Source organism: Miniopterus natalensis, chromosome 4 (genome assembly GCF_054644295.1).
Source record: "Miniopterus natalensis isolate mMinNat1 chromosome 4, mMinNat1.hap1, whole genome shotgun sequence".
NCBI lineage: Eukaryota > Metazoa > Chordata > Mammalia > Chiroptera > Miniopteridae > Miniopterus > Miniopterus natalensis.
Window position 1 is genome coordinate 97,110,750 of NC_142084.1, and position 17,383 is coordinate 97,128,132.

At 45.9% G+C, this 17,383-nt stretch overlaps 1 protein-coding gene across 2 annotated transcripts; it reads right to left on the minus strand.

Annotated features, from left to right (window-relative positions):
• Positions 1-401: 401 nt before the first annotated feature.
• On the minus strand, positions 402-15,662 carry KDELR2 (KDEL endoplasmic reticulum protein retention receptor 2). Of its 2 annotated transcripts, XM_087817006.1 has the most exons (5): positions 15,519-15,662; positions 7,615-7,715; positions 3,362-3,520; positions 2,019-2,271; positions 729-860 (listed from the first exon to the last, which is right to left on the minus strand). In XM_087817006.1, the coding sequence occupies exons 1-5, from the start codon at positions 15,607-15,609 to the stop codon at positions 826-828; spliced, it is 639 nt and encodes a 212-aa protein (XP_087673132.1). In that variant the 5' UTR covers positions 15,610-15,662; the 3' UTR covers positions 729-825. The 2 variants fall into 2 exon arrangements, with proteins under 2 accessions (XP_087673133.1, XP_087673132.1); XM_087817007.1 differs by lacking the exon at positions 2,019-2,271 and having other exon boundaries at positions 402-860.
• Positions 15,663-17,383: the final 1,721 nt, after the last annotated feature.

A 17,383-nucleotide genomic window follows, 5' to 3' on the forward strand; every position in this document is an offset into this window, starting at 1 on the left:
TCCTCAGAGGAGTCAAGTCCTAGATCCAAAATAATCACCAATGTCCCTCGCATCCTGCACTCAGATGGCGAGCAGCCCAGAACCCCTGCCCACCGAGTCCTTCGACACCCTTGGGACAGTCTCAAACTGACACTTCTTAGCAGGGTAGGGGGGCAGGCACCTTTGGTGACTCTCAAATGAGACTCCGTCTGCCTTCAGAATCGTAAAATTTTTGGTAATGAAAACCATAAAACTTGCATGTCATCCTTACCAGCCTTAAACGTAGTGTTATGATGTCCAGGGGAGGATTTCCATATCCAGTGGAAGAAATTTGAACAGATACACCAAATTGAACATAGCATCTCAGATTTCAAATAGATATCACTCATCTTTTGGCAAAAATAAATATAGTGGAATGCAAGTTTGATAGATGGAAGAATATATAATCGACCAACTGTCAAGGAGTACAATCTCATTACAGACACGAAGAATCAAGAATTTCAAAGAATTAAAAAAAAAAAAAAAAAAAGTTTGCACTATTTCTCACAAAATCTTCACTTTTGGAACTACTCCAATAGAAGCTACACACTGAATTTATTAATACAGCATTAAGTTTCTTTGTGTAAAAAAATCTTTGTACATAGTAATAAAAAAAGATAAGGCAAGATGCATTAAACAGAAACCTCCTGGTTCTTTTCCTCTGGGTTCTTACAGAGCCGCTGATGACTATCTGCAACAAAAGAGTTAAGTTTCTGATTTTCCGTATCGCGCATCTTGTGCCTTTGCTGTGGTAAGAATTCTGTCCGAGCACCCTGAAGGACAGATGCTGGTGATGGTCTTTGGCACTTACGCTGGCAGACTGAGCTTCTTTCCCTTGAGTACTAGAATTTTAGAGAGAGGAAGAGAAAACGAAAGGTTACTGGCATTGACAAGCTTACAGTTTCCTTCTTCCCATTCCCAGAGGTATGCCACTCAAGATACCACACACTAAGTTTCAAGAAAGTAAGTTTCTGGCAACCAACAACCACTGGATTTTGGTGTCAATAAACAAAGCCCTCTCAACTATGAAAACGTCATGCACACATATACTGGAATTTTCTTCATGTGCCTGGATGCCATAGCAATTGTAGTTAAGAAATAAAAATTTGATTGAAATTGTTGCTAAATCCCTAGCAGCTTGTTCTTATCGTGATTTTCTTCCCTAATCAACATATACTAAAATGTAACTGTCACTATGTCCGGAGGTATATACAATTTGGATGCTAAAAAAAGAGGTAAGACAATATATGCCCTGATACCAGCAATTCCATCATTAGGAATTTTACTGTATAGTAATGGCTCTTAACCTGGGGTCTACAGTTGGGTCAGGGGCTCCTGAATCCCCCAAAATGATAAGAATAAATCTGTGTGCATATGCATAAATATGCATTTTTACTGAGCAAGGGCCATAGCTTTCACCAGAGTTTTGCAAAGTTCACATGTTCTACCATTCACATAAATGCAAAAATGTACACATACAAGGATGCTGACTTAGGCACTGGATTTTAATAGCAGCAAAATAGTGATAATCTGAATATCCATGAACAGGGGATGAGTAAGGAAAACTATGGTAATACACATAATGAAATACTATGGCTATTGAAAATCACGCAGATTTCTACTTACTGACATGAAAAACTGAGTGGGGGAAAGCAGATTACGTGTAGTTTCATCATATATCTGTGTATACTATTAGAGAGAGATCTGGAATTACATTCACCGAAACATTAAAGGGTCTCTCAGTGGTAGGATTTCAGATGACTGTTTTTCAGAATTATTAGTTCTGACTGAATTGTTTACAATGAAAATATGCAATTATAAAAAACAATACAGCTACAGCAAAAGAAAACCAGATCCAGAATTGAATTTGACAGTCATTTAAATGTTTTTCTGCAGCCAGTTCTGCTTCATAACGCCAGTGTCAGAGCGGCGGTGTGGGCCAGGGAGCTCCTGAAGGAACATGTGCTATAGGAACAGAACAAGTGGAGGCAGCCACATACCTTTTGTGATGTACAAGTAGAAGAAGTCGCAGTAGAGGATGGTCTGGACAACGCCGGCCACCACAGCAATGAGGTCAAAGAAGCCCTCAAAGTAGAAGCGCCAGATCCAGTTGACAAGATAGAGCGCACGGTAGAGGCCCAGGAAGAACAAGTAGTGGGTGGTGATGGTCTCTGCCTCCCCAGTCTTGCTGATCATGAAGAGCTGCGGAAGGATGGCCACTGATTCCAGGTAGATGGAGAAGGTCCACAGAATCTGTGAGGGAAAGTACAAGCTTGGTTAGCACCCAGAGCCTACCGTGGGGTCACGGGAAACACTCCTGTTTTACTGTGGAGCAGCACAGAAAGTGGGGAGTCGGGGCACCTGAGCCCAGGACAGAGCAACTGAGCAATTTCATGAGTCATGGACACTCCCAATGACGAGTTGGGTCACTTGGACACCTCTACCTCTTTGAATGTTCATTACCTCATCTCTCCAAAGTCGAGTTCTTCCTTATACAAGTCTCTGAGAATCTACACACAGGCTGTTTCTCCTGGATAAGCTTGTCCCAGTCTGAATCTAGGTCCCTGAGTCAACCCTGCTTTCTGCCAGGGTGCACCACACTGATAACCAGGTTCCCTCCACTCCCTCACTGCCAATTTCCCTCACCAACTGGTCTCCTTTCCAGACTCTCCAAATAGTCTATTTTTCTTATTCTTTAGGCTTTTTTGGTGGGTTAAATCAAAGGGTAAGAAATTAGAGTTGTAATTATGCAAACTCTGCCCAACATGGTACGTTATTCACACTGATAGAAGGACTCTCGAGTAGTGCTTGGAGTGTTTTATAAACCCAGGCGCTCCCAGGACCCATTAAAGGACCAAAAGCATCACGGTAACCAAACCCCAGGGTGCTGAGAGAAGGACACAGCACTGAGGAGCAGCCATGGCCTCGCACAGTGTCAGGGCACCATGCAAACCACTTTTCCTAAAGTTGAGAAGCGCTGCTTGGGCAAGTCACAGACAGTATCAATGTATGACACCAGTACATTAAGGGCAAACAAAGTTGGGTTAGAGTGGGGAGAACAAGTTCACCAAACACTAGGACAGACAGGGCACTGTGTTTGGTACCACAGAAGCCAAGCTTATATTCTAGAGGAGTCTGGCAACAACCTGTCAGAGACACCCAAACACCTGGGGCTTAATTCCTGTCCACAATTTATTTAGACCGAACAGTTTATGTTGCATCAGAAGCTTGCCAAACCAAAAAACAAACGAACAAAAGAAAACAGAGCAATCCCACATTATCTGCAAACAGGTCTATTTCCCTAGGGAACCGGACGTGTCCACTAAATAACCTCTTCACTAACCTCAAGAGGAGAGAAATCATGATTGACTAGAAACGAGAGGCCTCCCACAGGGACCACCAGAAATTCCACTCGGAAGGTATCGTGGTTGCCGTCGTACGTTGCCTTAAACTTCATATAGATCAGGTACACTGTGGCATAGGAGCAGGCAATGTAGATAAGCTACAAGCAAAAGAAAAATATCAGGTCATCAATATCTTACAATGCTTCCAATTCCCTTGGCTTTCTACTTCACCCATATGTATATATTGTTTTAACTTTAAAACTTAAATATAGTAAAATTCACTTTTTTGGGAGGTATACAGTTCTATGAGTCATATAACCACCACCACAATAAAAAAAGACCAGCCCTGACTGGTGTTGCTCAGTGGTAGAGCACTGGCCCACACGCCGAAGCGTCTTGGGTTGGATTCCTGGTCAAGAGCACATACCTGGGTTGCAGGTTCGGGGCGAGTACGAGGGGCAATCAATTGATGGGTCTCTCTCACATCAATGTCTCTCTCTCTCTTTTCCCCTCTCTCCCGCCCTCTCTAAAAATAAACAAGTCAATGGAAAAAATATCCTCAGGATTAAAAAATAAAAAATAGAGCAGTACTGTCACCCCACAAAAAATTCCCCCATGCTGCCCCATGGTGGTCAAGCCCCCCAGGCCTGACCTCCGGCAATCTCCAATCTGCCCTTTGTTTCTGCAATTTTGACTTTTCTAGAGCGCTGCACAAATGGAATTGTACAGTATGTCCACTTTAAGACCAGCTTCTTTTAATTAGCATTATGCATCTGAGACCCAACCATGACGTTGGTGTGCTAATGAAACAAGTGACTCCTTTCTGCTGTTGAGTAGCAGCAGCAATCCACTGTGCAGGTGACCAGTCTATTCATCCAACTCACTAGTTAAGGTGGGCTGTTTCCAGCTTGGGGGGCAAAAGCTGCTATAAACATTTGTGTACATGCTTTTGTGTGATTTTTCTTTTCTCTTGGATAAATACCTAGGAGTGGGATTGCTGGGTCATCTCTTAAGTGTAAGTGTAACTTTATAAGAAACTGCTAAAGAATGTATTTTTAATCACATTTTAAACTATTAGAATGTAGCTTAAGAAAAAAAATGAATGCAAAGTTCAATGCAGTTCAAAACCAATGTACTTCCTTCCAGCATCAGGATAGTTCTTAGTACTGCTTTTTTAAGATAAAATAATGTAACTCATGTTAAACTTTGCAAAATGATGGTTTTTACTTAAAGTGTGTCACTTTTAACACTGAACCTTTGGATTGTTGCTATGAAACTTTGGTAACATAACAAAAGCAAAACCAAAAGTAAGTGTAGGCAGTAAAACACTGCTGTCTATCATAGGCAGCGACTTCAGCTGCATAGCAGTATAGCTGTTCAAGGGCTCATAATTATGTAATATGTTCCTGCACATTCCAAAGGTCAAACAATATACTCATCCAACCCAAAAGAAAAGTCTGACATTCTGAAATGACACGTTTTCAGACTGCAGAATTTTAGGTCCAGGAACCAAAGGGCAGGATTAGCCTATGAAGAAAGACAGTTAGGATACCAGCTGCACTGCCTGTACTACTTCTTAGGAAAAGCACCTTGAAAAACTTAATCAGGGGCTGCATTCGGGCAAACGACTTAACAGGACAAGGAAAGCAATCATCAAGCCCTCACATGCTTCAAAACAAAACAAAGACACTAAACAGTCCCTGGCACCCCGTCACAAGTTATATTTGCAAATAAATAGTCAATAAGGTATTAAAATTGCTAATTGTACCCATCCATACACCAAAGAACTACCAAAAAAATAAAATATCAGGGAAGACTAATCTTATACTGTTAAGAGTTCTCTCCACATGCAAATACACATATATACGTACATGAGTAAAATAACATAACCTACATGTATAAACAAAATCAATGTAATCAATGTATACAGAGTCCCTCCCCACCAGCACATCTGGCCAAGGCACACGTTAGCTGGGGTTCCCTCCCTAGCACCCAGCCTGCGGCCTGCCCAGGTTATGTCCGTAAGGCCTAGCAGCCCCTTTTCTCCTCTCACCAGTGCCTGGGTGTAAAGTAAAAAGCTGTGAGCACATAAAACTCGACGTGTCCTCCTCCGATACTTAGGACATGCCTGGAAACTCAAACCAAGCAGAAAGACTCTTCTGAAAGCTAGGTATCCTGAGGGGGAGGGAGGAGGATTCTTGCTTGTACACTTCTAACACCTGCCGCCTTAACCTGCCTGGACAGGCAAGGACACAGGCATTTTTCGGGAGGCCACTTCCTGGAGACTAGGCCCCCGTCTTAGTGATGAATGAAATGATTACAGGCAGCTCAAAGCTGCTATTTAGTAAAGACGACAGACTCAAATGTTGCTGTCACTCTAACCTGTGCTTACAAAAATCCTTTTGGACACAGCATTGGGGAGTTGTTTTAAATACCACACTAACAGACTTCACCTTATACATTCCCTTCTTGGCTGTGCCAATAACCAAGTGCCTTCAGCAGTGCCCAGCACACAGGTACTCACTAAGCAAAGAGAGAGAGAGACAGAGAGAGAGAGAGAGAGAGAGAGAGAGAGAGAGAGGCAGAAAGAAATCAGATTCCTCTGAATATCCCGAGAACCCCATACTTGTCCTCCATAGCACCCATCACAAACTACAGTCCTTCATTCAACACTGGGCCGACTGTCTACTCTCCCTACCAGACCACAGCACTGGGGAAGTGCCCCACCCATGGGCGCTCCATTAGTATGAGTTCAATACTGCGTGACACAACTGAGGCTTCTCCATGACTGGAATGTGTGCCACCAGTGCTACACAAGATATTAGGTGCATGCAAACATTCTGTATTTTAATAGTTATACATTTGTTTTAATGTGGGTTAGGAAAAATGCATGGACACCAAAGGTAGCACTGACACTAATGTTGAGAATGAATTAAAAGGTTTAAAAACATGTTTAGTAACCTGGCCAGACATGGCTCAGTGGTTGAGCATCAAGGATCCAGGAGATCGCAGTTCAATTCCCAGTCAGAGGACATGCCCGGGTTGCGAGCTCGATCCCCAGTTGGGGGCGTACAGGAAGCAGCTGAACAATGACACTCTCTCATCACTAATGTTTTTCTCTCTCCCCCCCCCTCCCTCTCCCTTCCTCTCTCTGAAGTCAATAAAGATATATTAAAAAAAAAAAAGTGCCCAGCTGGGAGTGGCTCAGCAGTTGAGCATTGACCTAGGGAGCCAGGCGATCGGGGTTCGATTCCTAGTCAGGGCACATGCCTGGGTTGCGGGCACGATCCCCAGTCAGGGGTGTGCAGGAGGCAGCCAATCAATGACTCTCTCATCACTGATGTTTCTATCTCTCCCTCTCCTTTCCTCACTCTGAAATCAATAAAGACATATTTTTTAAAAAAAAAAAGAAAAAGTAAAATACCTGTTTACTTCTTTAAAAAACATAAGGTACAGATGTTATTTAAGATGTACATAATTTAGTACAGATGGTACATATGTAAACAGATGGTACAGATGTAAATTATAGTACAGGTGTTATTTAAGGTTGGCAAAAGCAATAAAGATGGCACACATAGCAAAAGTTCATGAAACACGGATTTACTGTAAAAAAAGAAAAGTAGTACATGTCTAACAGTCCCTCAACAGCAAAATAAGGCACTGCATCGAGGACCCCTGGCTTTCATTCTTTCTCCTAATACACTTGGTGGGTTTCCTAGGGAGTCTATAATTTCCCACTGCTTGAAAACATAACATTTACCCCTTTCTTTTCCTTCCTTCCTTCCTCCCTCCCTCCCTTCCTCCCTCCTTTCCTTTTCCCTTCCTCCCTCCCTTCCTCCCTTCCTTCTAAAGAATAGTTTGATTTTTAGAGAGAGAGGAGGAGAGAGGGAGAGAAACACCAATGTGAGAGTGCAACACTGATCAGCTGCCTTTTGCACACCCCCTACCAGGAATCAAGCCCACAACCTCGGCATGTGCCCTTGACTGGGAATCAAACTGGTAACCTCCTGGTGCACAGGACGATGCCCAACCAGCGGAGCCACCCGGCCAGGGCTTACCTACCCCCTTTCTTATAGGATTATCAAGAGCATTAGACGTTTATCATACTCAAGAAACTTAAGATTAAAAAATTTTTAAGCGCAAAGCATTTAATTAGATACTGCTCTAAAACAGAAAAAAATATGCTCAATGGTAAATTTCCATAGGTCTGTGAATTATGGATGAAGTATATCCCATTGGATGCCATACCTACCTTCATAGATGTATTATATAATGAAATAAATGAAGTAAAAAGATCCAGGTAACGAGTTGTGAAGACCAGTGCAAAGAGAAGCTGGCTTTTTCCGGAAATACCTAAAGAAACAAAAGAAAAGTGTTAGAAACACCTGGAAGAGCTTTGATTCCTGTAGATAACACTGTGCTGGAAGCAGATCTGGAAAGGGGGACACCAGGGTCAAAGGCTGATGTCTAGGATGGCTCTAAATAAATGAGAGCTTTAGCTTTTCTTTCCCTTAACATTCTTGAACCTGCTCCTCTGTGGGGGGAGGTGTGTGTCTAACAACTGTTGTATTACTACGATGGGGTGACTACAGGAAAGTGACTTAGTTATGCCAGAGCCAATATAGCAGGATATATATTGTTCAAATGAACATTTATTTCTCAAATATGTCACTTTAGGTAGAAATTCATTTATTTCAAAAATTCTGCTATTATTTAGTTTTGTAACTTGTCTGTCACCTTTAGCACTTTCCTTTCCATTAGGAAAGAGTATCTCATGGTGACAAATCTTTCGAGGATGGAGCTGGACTACGTGGTTGAGGAGATGAGGAACACTGCTTCAGGTAAGAGTCTGAGCATCAGCCTCCTGGTATGGCCTCCAAGGTGACTATTTTGGACTTGGACATGTTGTTATTTTTAAAATTCCATCTCTTATGTTCATCACACAACCAACCTCAACACAACCAGTCTTCTAAAGCGGCGGTCTTTTATTTTTAACCCCTTGGAACTGTTTCCACTTCCAACCACCAACCCACCCCCAGAGCACTGTTGTGGCACATCTGCATTCAGCTGGGGAAGTCTAGAAGGTCACACACACAGAGTGCACTGGGCTTTTCCAATATCTATATTTGGCCAAATATTTGTGACGAAGGATGTGCACTAAGGGTTTCAGACATTGGAGACAGTGAATTCATCAAGGAAACTGAACCTTACTAGATGTCAGACCTGCCCATCCTCATCAACACTGCAAACCTCCCACCAATAGACTTATTTAAGCAGGTATAACATATTACTGCACCCAGATGATTAGCAACACACCTGCAGAATGTAAAAACTACATTTGTTATCCTCGCCCAAGGACATGCTGATTGATTTGAGAGAGAGAAACATCGATGTGAGAGAGAAACACCAATCAGCTGCCTCCCACACCTGTCTCAGCCAGGGATTGAACCTGCAACCTAGGTATGTTCCTGACAGGAAATTGAACCCACAACCCCAACCAACTGAGTCACCTGGCTAGGGCAAAACCACATTTTAAAAAGTAATATTTTACAGAACAATTGTGCAGCTTGTTGAAATTAAAAGCCTGGATCTAAGGATGTTATTTCCTGTGTCTGAATAATTGCAGTTCTAGCCTATTCACAAAAACACCTAAGCAGAAGCTGAATCCAGATCCATCAACAGTAACCAATCTCAAGGGCTAAGAGTGGAGCTACAGACAGCAATACTGTTCTTCTTAGTTTTTTTTCTCCTGGAAATGAGGAACTTTATTTTCCTATCAAAGTTCAATGTTCCAAAGGAGAGGAGAGCCAATGAGGCTGCCACTGACACAGAGAATATGGGAGAAAATGGGAAGGGGGGAGAACAGGGGGCATGTGGTTCACATTTGATGTTTGTTGGAGCCTTGAGAGATACATTTTCAGTGAATTTCCTATATGGTTCTTTCCAATATTTTAAATTTAAAATAATTATAGAATACATACGGGCAAATTTCATTGCAAAGAGTTTATTCTAATGGAACTTTGAAAGCCATTCAGATTTCAAATTTGTCCTCATTGTTAGCATTCCTATCCTAAAATTCAGGGATTATCATGTTCCGTTTACTACTCCCCTTTGCGACCCAAGTCAATATGACTTCCTCTGGAAGTCACCTTTGAAGACCCACCCCTCAGTGCTATTACATAATGGGAATTGCTTCCCACCAGCTGCTGCCCAGCTCCTATTACAGTTCTTATAAAATACACAGTGATGACCCGGTCGCCTGTCTCCCCTCTCCCCCCAACCCCCACTAGACACGGAGATCTCCAAGGGCCACGATGTGCCTTATTCTATTTGGTATTATCTCTGCTGAGCACTGGGCCTGACACACAGCACAGCTAAGGAAATACTTGCTGAATGAATGAATGAATGGTCAAAAGAAAATGGAATTCACTTTATTTTCACGTCATGGGATAATACTTCCAGAAAGTTTCTAAGTCATACTGTGTCTCTGTGACTGTACAAAGGCAACATGCTCTGGGCTTTGCCCTAATTTACTGCCAACTAGAGGGTGGGAGAGCCCCCTGAGCAGAGCATGGTGCAGAGGACAGGGACAAGCAGCATGTGGCCTGGAGCTTGTCCCATGGTGCAGAATCCACACAGGAACTGCCATGCAGGAGGCTGAGGACACTTACACAGCTCTACCTCATTCTTTCTGGCCTGGGATCCTGATGAACAAGTAGCAGCTTTTTCCTTTAAAATAGAAAAACTGTCCTGTCTTCACAGGAAGGCAGGGGTCCCAGCTGAAGACAGAAGGGTAGGGGCAAGATACTCCTTTGAGGAGGAAAACCTACTAAGAAGCCAGAGGGGCTCCTATGATCAATCTCTCCTTGTTCTGAGACCAAAGCACATGAAGGCTATCAACTCTCAAGAGTACTCACTCTAACTGTTCCTGTAATGACCATCACAATACCAAATGTACCAAATGTCCATATGAAGGAGTATAACTTGTAAAATGGACATCAATCATTTCAAACACTATTCTTGTCTTTTCCCACAGGGCCAAGTTAAGCTCAATAAAAGCCCACAACCATAAACTCCAGCATACGTTACTTTAAATTATGCTGCAGGCTAAAGTTGCATTTCTTACATTCCCATTGATTTATAGAACACAGCCCTCAACCAAACAGAAAAGCTTTCCACAAATTACTGCTGTCCTGCTAACAGCTAGGATGCAACCAAGCCCTGTGGGTCAGATCACCGGGACAACCTGGACAGCAAGGGTCCTGGGCACTGAGCTCCAACCACGGCTCAAAAGATCTGGACACTCTCCTAAAAGCCGTTAACCTTCCCTGGAACCAGCAGCCCAACAGTCAGAACTGACTCATCACAAGGCTCTTATGACAGGGAGAGAGGCTTTGGAGCTGTCAAATGGGGACAAATTATGCCAGCTTCGTGGGACTGTTGGAAAGAGAAAAAGTGCTTTGTACTCTACCTGCCACACTGTGAAGGCTTGATAAATGGCAGCACTTACTCCGTACTGCTTTGCCATTTTTCTTGTTTTCAAAGAAGTCCATGCTATTAAAAATTCCAACTGGCTAAAATATATGCAATAAAAGGCAAACAGACCTCTCCCACCCCCATTGTTTTGTTTTGTTTTTTAATCCTCAGCTGACGATATTTTCACCATTGCTTTTCAGAGTGGAAGGGAGAAAGAGAGGGAAACACTGATGTGAGAGAGACACATCGATTGGTTGCCTTCTGCTCACACACCAACCAGGGCCAGGGATCGAGCCTGCCATCAAAGTATGTGCCCTTGGCCAGAATCAAACCCTGGACCCTTCAGTCCGCAGGCCGATGCTCTAACCACTGAACCAAACCAGCCCCATTTTAAGTGAAACCTTCCAGGCCTTTTTTAAGCCCCCTTTCTAGCTCATCCTTTTTAACAACTGCATGGTATTCATAGTGTGAATGCACCAACATCTGTGGACCACTCCATTAGTGACATCTGGGTTGCTCACAATTTTTGTTCTTAACACTGCACAAACATCTGTGTATCTATAAACAGTGTTTTGTACTTCTTAGGTACAACAAATATTTTTATAACTATAAAAAGTTTATTCACACATAGTACAATTTCTGTTGTTCAGATTCCCTAGAATTGCTGGGATAAAATGTATGCAACTTGAAGTCTGGTACACTGTCAAACTTCCCCTAGAAAGGCTGTGCCAATTTACATATCCACTAACACCAGCTGAGAATACCCTTTATTTCACACCCTGCCTACACTGGATGTTGTCAACCTTACTTTTCCCCAACCAGCGGCAAGTGATGGCACGCGCTGCTGCTCTCCTGTCCAAGTTCCTAACTACAGTGAGGCTGGGCATTCCTTCATGCTTAACTGGTCTGTTATTCTTCTGTGAACTGTCAACTTTGTCCATTTTTCTAGCAGTTTTTCAATTTTATTTGTAGGAGTATCTTATGGGTATTAACCCTTTGTCACTTAGATATAGTGTGGATTATTTCTCTCAGTTCATGGTCTTTTAACTTTTACAATATCCTGAGTACATTAATTTGGGAAGACATAACATCTTGCTTTCTCAGCCCGCGTGGTCCCATCCAGAACTAGGGTTTGAACATACATTCAGGTCATCACCTGTGTCCATCAGGAGTCGTACCTCTCTTCACAGGTTATACATTGCTTGCTGGGATGTCAGGGAGCCTTCCCTGGAACCCTTCCTGCAACTTCACACTCACAGGATTGACTACCTGTATGGTTTAACACCCTATCTTTTTATATATATCTTATTATTTCAACTAAATTGCAGCTTTCTTGAGAGCAGAAACTTGGATAGCTACAAGCTGCTGCTCTAAATTGTGTTCCCAGTGCCTTGCACATAGGGGGTGTTTGACAGCTGCTACAAACAGGGAAGCTGGGAATGTGAGGCAAAAGCTTCCTGAAGTAATGACAACAATAAAAGACGAGGTGTTCTCCATTTAATTAAAAAATGTAAATTGTCTAATTATGAGAAATGCAGGGACACAGTACATTCCTGGCATGTTTGGTAGGATGAAAAGTCTACAACCTACATAACAACAGTCTAAGCAATAGGTGGAGGAGGGAAGGGAGAGACCAGGGCGGGATGGCTGGGACATGTGGATCTCAGAAGGATTCCACTAGTAATTTAAGTAAAATAGACACAGCACTATTAATAACTACCTACCTACAGGAAAACATAGCTACAAACCCAGGCTGTTCTCCCAAGGCTATGCAGGTCAGTGTGTAGGGCAAGAATAAAGTGATAACCTGTGCATACTGTGGATCCGGTTGCAACGATTGTTCAGGAATATGAGAAACTCACATTTCATTTGGGCACCCCTCTGTAAGGACAACGGCAGGCACAGACACAGGACAAAGCCAATTCAAACAGAGCTGCACCAAGATCAACTCCTCTGCGCCAACTTTAAGAGAGGTGCTTGAAGTTGGCCATTCTCAAATCAGACTGTCAAGAAAACCATCTCCAGCTTCCTAACTAGCCTGCCTCATCCCTTACCTAAGAGGAAAAAAGCCCTCTGGTTCTGTAGCTGCAGGCATGTTCAAAACAGGTGCCAAATTCCTAAAGTGAGCCCCAGTACCAGTATTTTCAAAGTGAGAAACACAATCTGGATGTACATGTCTCCTATTCCAGTTATCTGAGAAACTCATATCAAATTCTGACTCTTTCAAAAAAGTCTCTAAACAACTTTTATAATTTAGCATGGAAAAACAAAGCAGCTAGTCAAATATAGCATTTAATTCTGAATGAACAATCCTGGTGATTTTGATTTTTAAAAAGCCAGGAAATCTCAAGTATAGGAACTAAAATGGTCTTCCATCTGACAAGGAGAACAGCGTAACAATGCACTATAGCCACAGGCTAACTGCAGGAATACTTGACACACGAGACACAAACTTAACTCACCTACTTATCTTCCTAATTATTTTGGCTGAAGAATTTTATATTTCCTAAATCTCCCAAATGAAAATAGTGAATATTAAAAAACAAAAGGCAGGGCAAACTCACTTTTTCTTCATTACTCAAGGTTCCCTTAAGAATTTTCTATGTGAGGTTGCACTAACTTCTCCCCAACATCTTAGTTTAGATACACGTTTGGGAGACATCATGCTTCAACTTCATGACTTGGCAGAGGCAGGAATTCTGAGAAACACGTGAAAGAAGATGAAGATACTCAAAAATTTTGGAGCAAAAATAAAGATTAAAAGTATGTTTCCTGGGTGGGATGGGGGTTGGGGGGGAGGGGGCAAAAATGGGTGGTGTTCTAAAGGTACAAATTTCCAGTTATAAAATAAGTAAGCCCTGGGATGTAATATACAGCGTGGTGACTACAGTTAATAATATTGTATTGTATATCTGAAAGTAGCTAAGACAGTTGATCTTAAAAGTTCTCATCACAAGGAAAAAAACTAACTACCTGTGGGGATAGATGTTAACTAAACTTACTGTGATAATTACTTTACAAAATACATACACATCAAATAATTATGTTGTAGACCTAAAACTAATACAATGTTTTATGTCAATTGGTCTGGCATCAAACGTTTACAATGAAATTACTTAGGACAAAATAAACAGGTGTTTCAAAACCCTTAACTGTGAGTTACTGATTGCCTCTGTTTCGATCGTGGCTCTGCCTCTACCACTAGTTTTCTCACCTCCCTTAGACTCAGTTGCCTCCTCCACAGAATGGGAATGGTACCCACCTCATAAGGTTATTACTTCAAGGACCACAGGGGATAAGCCACGTAAGGGACCTAGCTCGCTGCTGGGGACACAGCGGGCGCTTAAGTGTCGCCTCTCACAGCCGCTGCGACGACTCTGCCGTCTTTGGAAATCATACAACTGAACCTCAGAGCTACGAATAAACGGAGAGATCACCTCCGAGCCCGGTACGCCGGCTTCAGTGCGTGGACTTTGTAACGTCCATTTGATCGCCCAAAGGTCCTTTTTGGTTTTGCTTACTTCCTGGACCTCGGCCGCGTTCCAGGGAGAGAGGCGAGGCCCGGGGACAGCAATCAAAGACGGGGTGCTACTTTAGATGTGGAAATTTTCAGAAATCAATCTGGTAAATGACATCCCCGCTGCCCAGGCCCTTCAGGGCTCCATCTTTTACCGCCTCTGCAAAAATTGAGTTCTTCACTCCATCACAAGTTACTTCACTGAGGCCACGGCGCCAGAAATAAGTTGAACAACTCATTTAAGAAATTCTTGGGGTTGATCAAGTGTAAAAGTCCACCGCGATAAGAGGTGTCTCACGGCCCTCCCAGCCCCGCAGGCCTGAGAGCTGGACTCCCCGTCGGGAGTCGCCAACTCACTGGTGACGTGGAGCCAGGAATTGGAGAGACCACAGGAGACCTCGGCGGTCCCCTGTGGGCGCCGCACGTTTAACCAAACCCGTTATTAGGGGGAGGCCCTCGGAGTTGGACAGACCAGTGAGTTTCTCAAAAGCAGCGCTAACTGTCCCCAAGAAATTCACGAGAGCCCTCCCCACGCTCCCTGCCGCGGCAGGCGCGACCCTGGGCCCGCGAGGCGGGGTAAAGCCTGCGGAGCTCCAAGGGCAGACCTGCCCCGACACCCCCAACCCAGAGGCCAGTCCTCGCGGGGGCAGGGTGCGGGGCGAGGTGCCCTCTCCCCACGCCCGCGCCCCCTACCGCACTGGCCTGGCTGCCACGTCAGGCCGAGGCGGCCGCGGTCCTCCCCACCCTCCTCCCGCCCGTCCCATTGATTCGCGGGGTCCCCGCACCTCTGGACCCCCGCCCAGGCCCCTGCTCAGGCCCGTGGAGACGCGCCCATTAATTAAAGCCGGGGCCGCCTCACACCCTCCCCTCGCCCCACCATCCAAACTTTCCCCGCACTACAGGGCCGCGCGCCGGCGGGGCCTCGCCGCTCAAGTTCCCGAGCGGACCCGGTGCGGAGCGGGGCCCGGCCCCGAGCGCCCACCCAGAAGGGTCGACCCGCGGGCCGCCTGGGGTCCCGCCGCCCGCCAGGCCGGCCGAAGGGGGCGTGTCCGGCCGGCGCAGGCCCGCGGGCCGTGGAGCGTCCGGGGGCGGCCGAGGGCGGCGGGTCCGAGGGCGACCCGGCCCCGCGCCCGAGCCTTTCCGGGGCCTCGCCCGCCGCTCACCGGCGCAGGAGCGCGTCTTCCAGATCTTCAGCAGCAGGATGACGATGGCCGCCAGGTGGGACAGGTCCCCGGTGAGCCGGAAGATGTTCATGGCGGCGGCGGTCGGCGCGGCGGCCCCGGGGCTCGGCGGCTCAGGCGGCGGCGGCGGCCCCTGAGAGGAAGCGGCGAAGATGGCGAGAGCGGGCGCGACGTGGCCGGGGACGTGGCCAAACTGCCGGCGCGCGCGCGGGGCAGCCTGGGAAAGCTGGCCTCCCGCAGGCCCCGCCCCGGCCCCGGCTCTTAAAGGGGACGCTCCCCAAGGCGGGCAGGGCCGGGGGTGCGCGCTCCCGGGCTCCGTCCCGCGGCTCCCGGCTTCTCGCCAGCTTCCCCCTGCTGGGTTTCCGGCTTCTTCTCCCGTGCCAGCGATTTCCTTTAATTTTTGAAAGGACACTCCCTGGTGAGCGATTTCCCCCGCCCACTAACCTGAAGCGCTCTGCAGGCTTACTGTATGAAAAAGGGCAGGGGAAAAATAAAAGGGGATCCGCGACGGCGTCGCTCAAGCTAAAGTCGATACTGGGGGATGCCCGGGAGGAGGCGGCTTCTTGGGGGTAGGGGGCTGAGGATTTTATCCTTCTGGGGACTCCCTTTGAGAAAGGGAGCAGAAGCAGGTAGAGGTGAACAGTTCTGGAGGGTGAGAGTATAAATCACAAGAAACTACCAGCGGCATGAAGCTGATAGACAGAATCTTCTGCATAATGTGTGGGGCCCGGTGCAGAATGGAAACGTGGGGTCCCCGGTTCAAAAGCGGGGGGAGGGTGTTGTTAAAGATACTAAAACAGAAAGCTTTTCCCTGTCTTTTGCAGTCTCTCTGGACTTGGGGTGTTTCCTGTTTGCTCTTTGCTGCCATTCTGAGCAAAGAAAAACAATTTAAATTATGATCGTGAATTTTACCGTTGGCCTTTATGTTGGGCAATGTCAGTTTTGAATTGCAGGCATCAGAGCGTTCATCGCTGAAGGCACACGATTGGCATTTCATGGCTTGTCCGTGAGGGTGCCTGGAGCTGGCCCTAAGGGATGAGCGCAGGCAGGACCCAGGGAGGTTGGAAGGAGGAAGACGGCTCCCCCCATCTCCCCACCCGGTGCAGGCCAAGAGAGCGCACTGTTGGGCTTGGGGGATACCCGATGGGCCAGTGCTGTTGCTCCAGGGAGCCATGGCCCACCTTGGACATGGGTGGAGCACCCACGTGGGCTTGATGGCTGCTGGTTCCCTCTCCCTCCAGCTGCCCTCCTTGCTGGGGCAGGGAGGACCAGCCAGGCATCTTTTTCCACGCCACCTCAACCCATGGCAGAGGGCACCCTCAAAGGTATCACAGCCTTGGTGCCAGGATATCCCTGTATCAGGGATGACCCAGAGGTTTGCCCCTGCCAAGTGGACCACCAAACAGTGGGATGGCCACTGCCCTGCCCTGCCCATATAGGCCATGGGACACACAAGTTCATCCAGACCCACTGCACACCTGCACCCAGGCCCTAAGTGGCACCTAAGTGAAAGGTGGCAGTGGTCAGTGGGCAGGAGCAGAGAGGAGGAGGCCAGGCTGCCAGGGACACAGGACAGCAGACAGCCGAGAACCCATCCTGAAGAGGCGAGAAGGCAGCAAGAGTAGAACCACACAGGGCCACTCACAGAGAATATCTCTCTGTGACATATTCTGTGGTCTCACTGGACCTCATGTGCAAAACACAAAATCAGAGATAAAATTATTAAGAATTTGAGGACGGTGACCATGGAGCATTAAGCCTTGAGTGTGGGGCCCTCTGACCCTGTGAAACTGGTCACTTACGATGGAGCCAGACCTGCTGACAAACCACAAACAGCACAGGAGCCA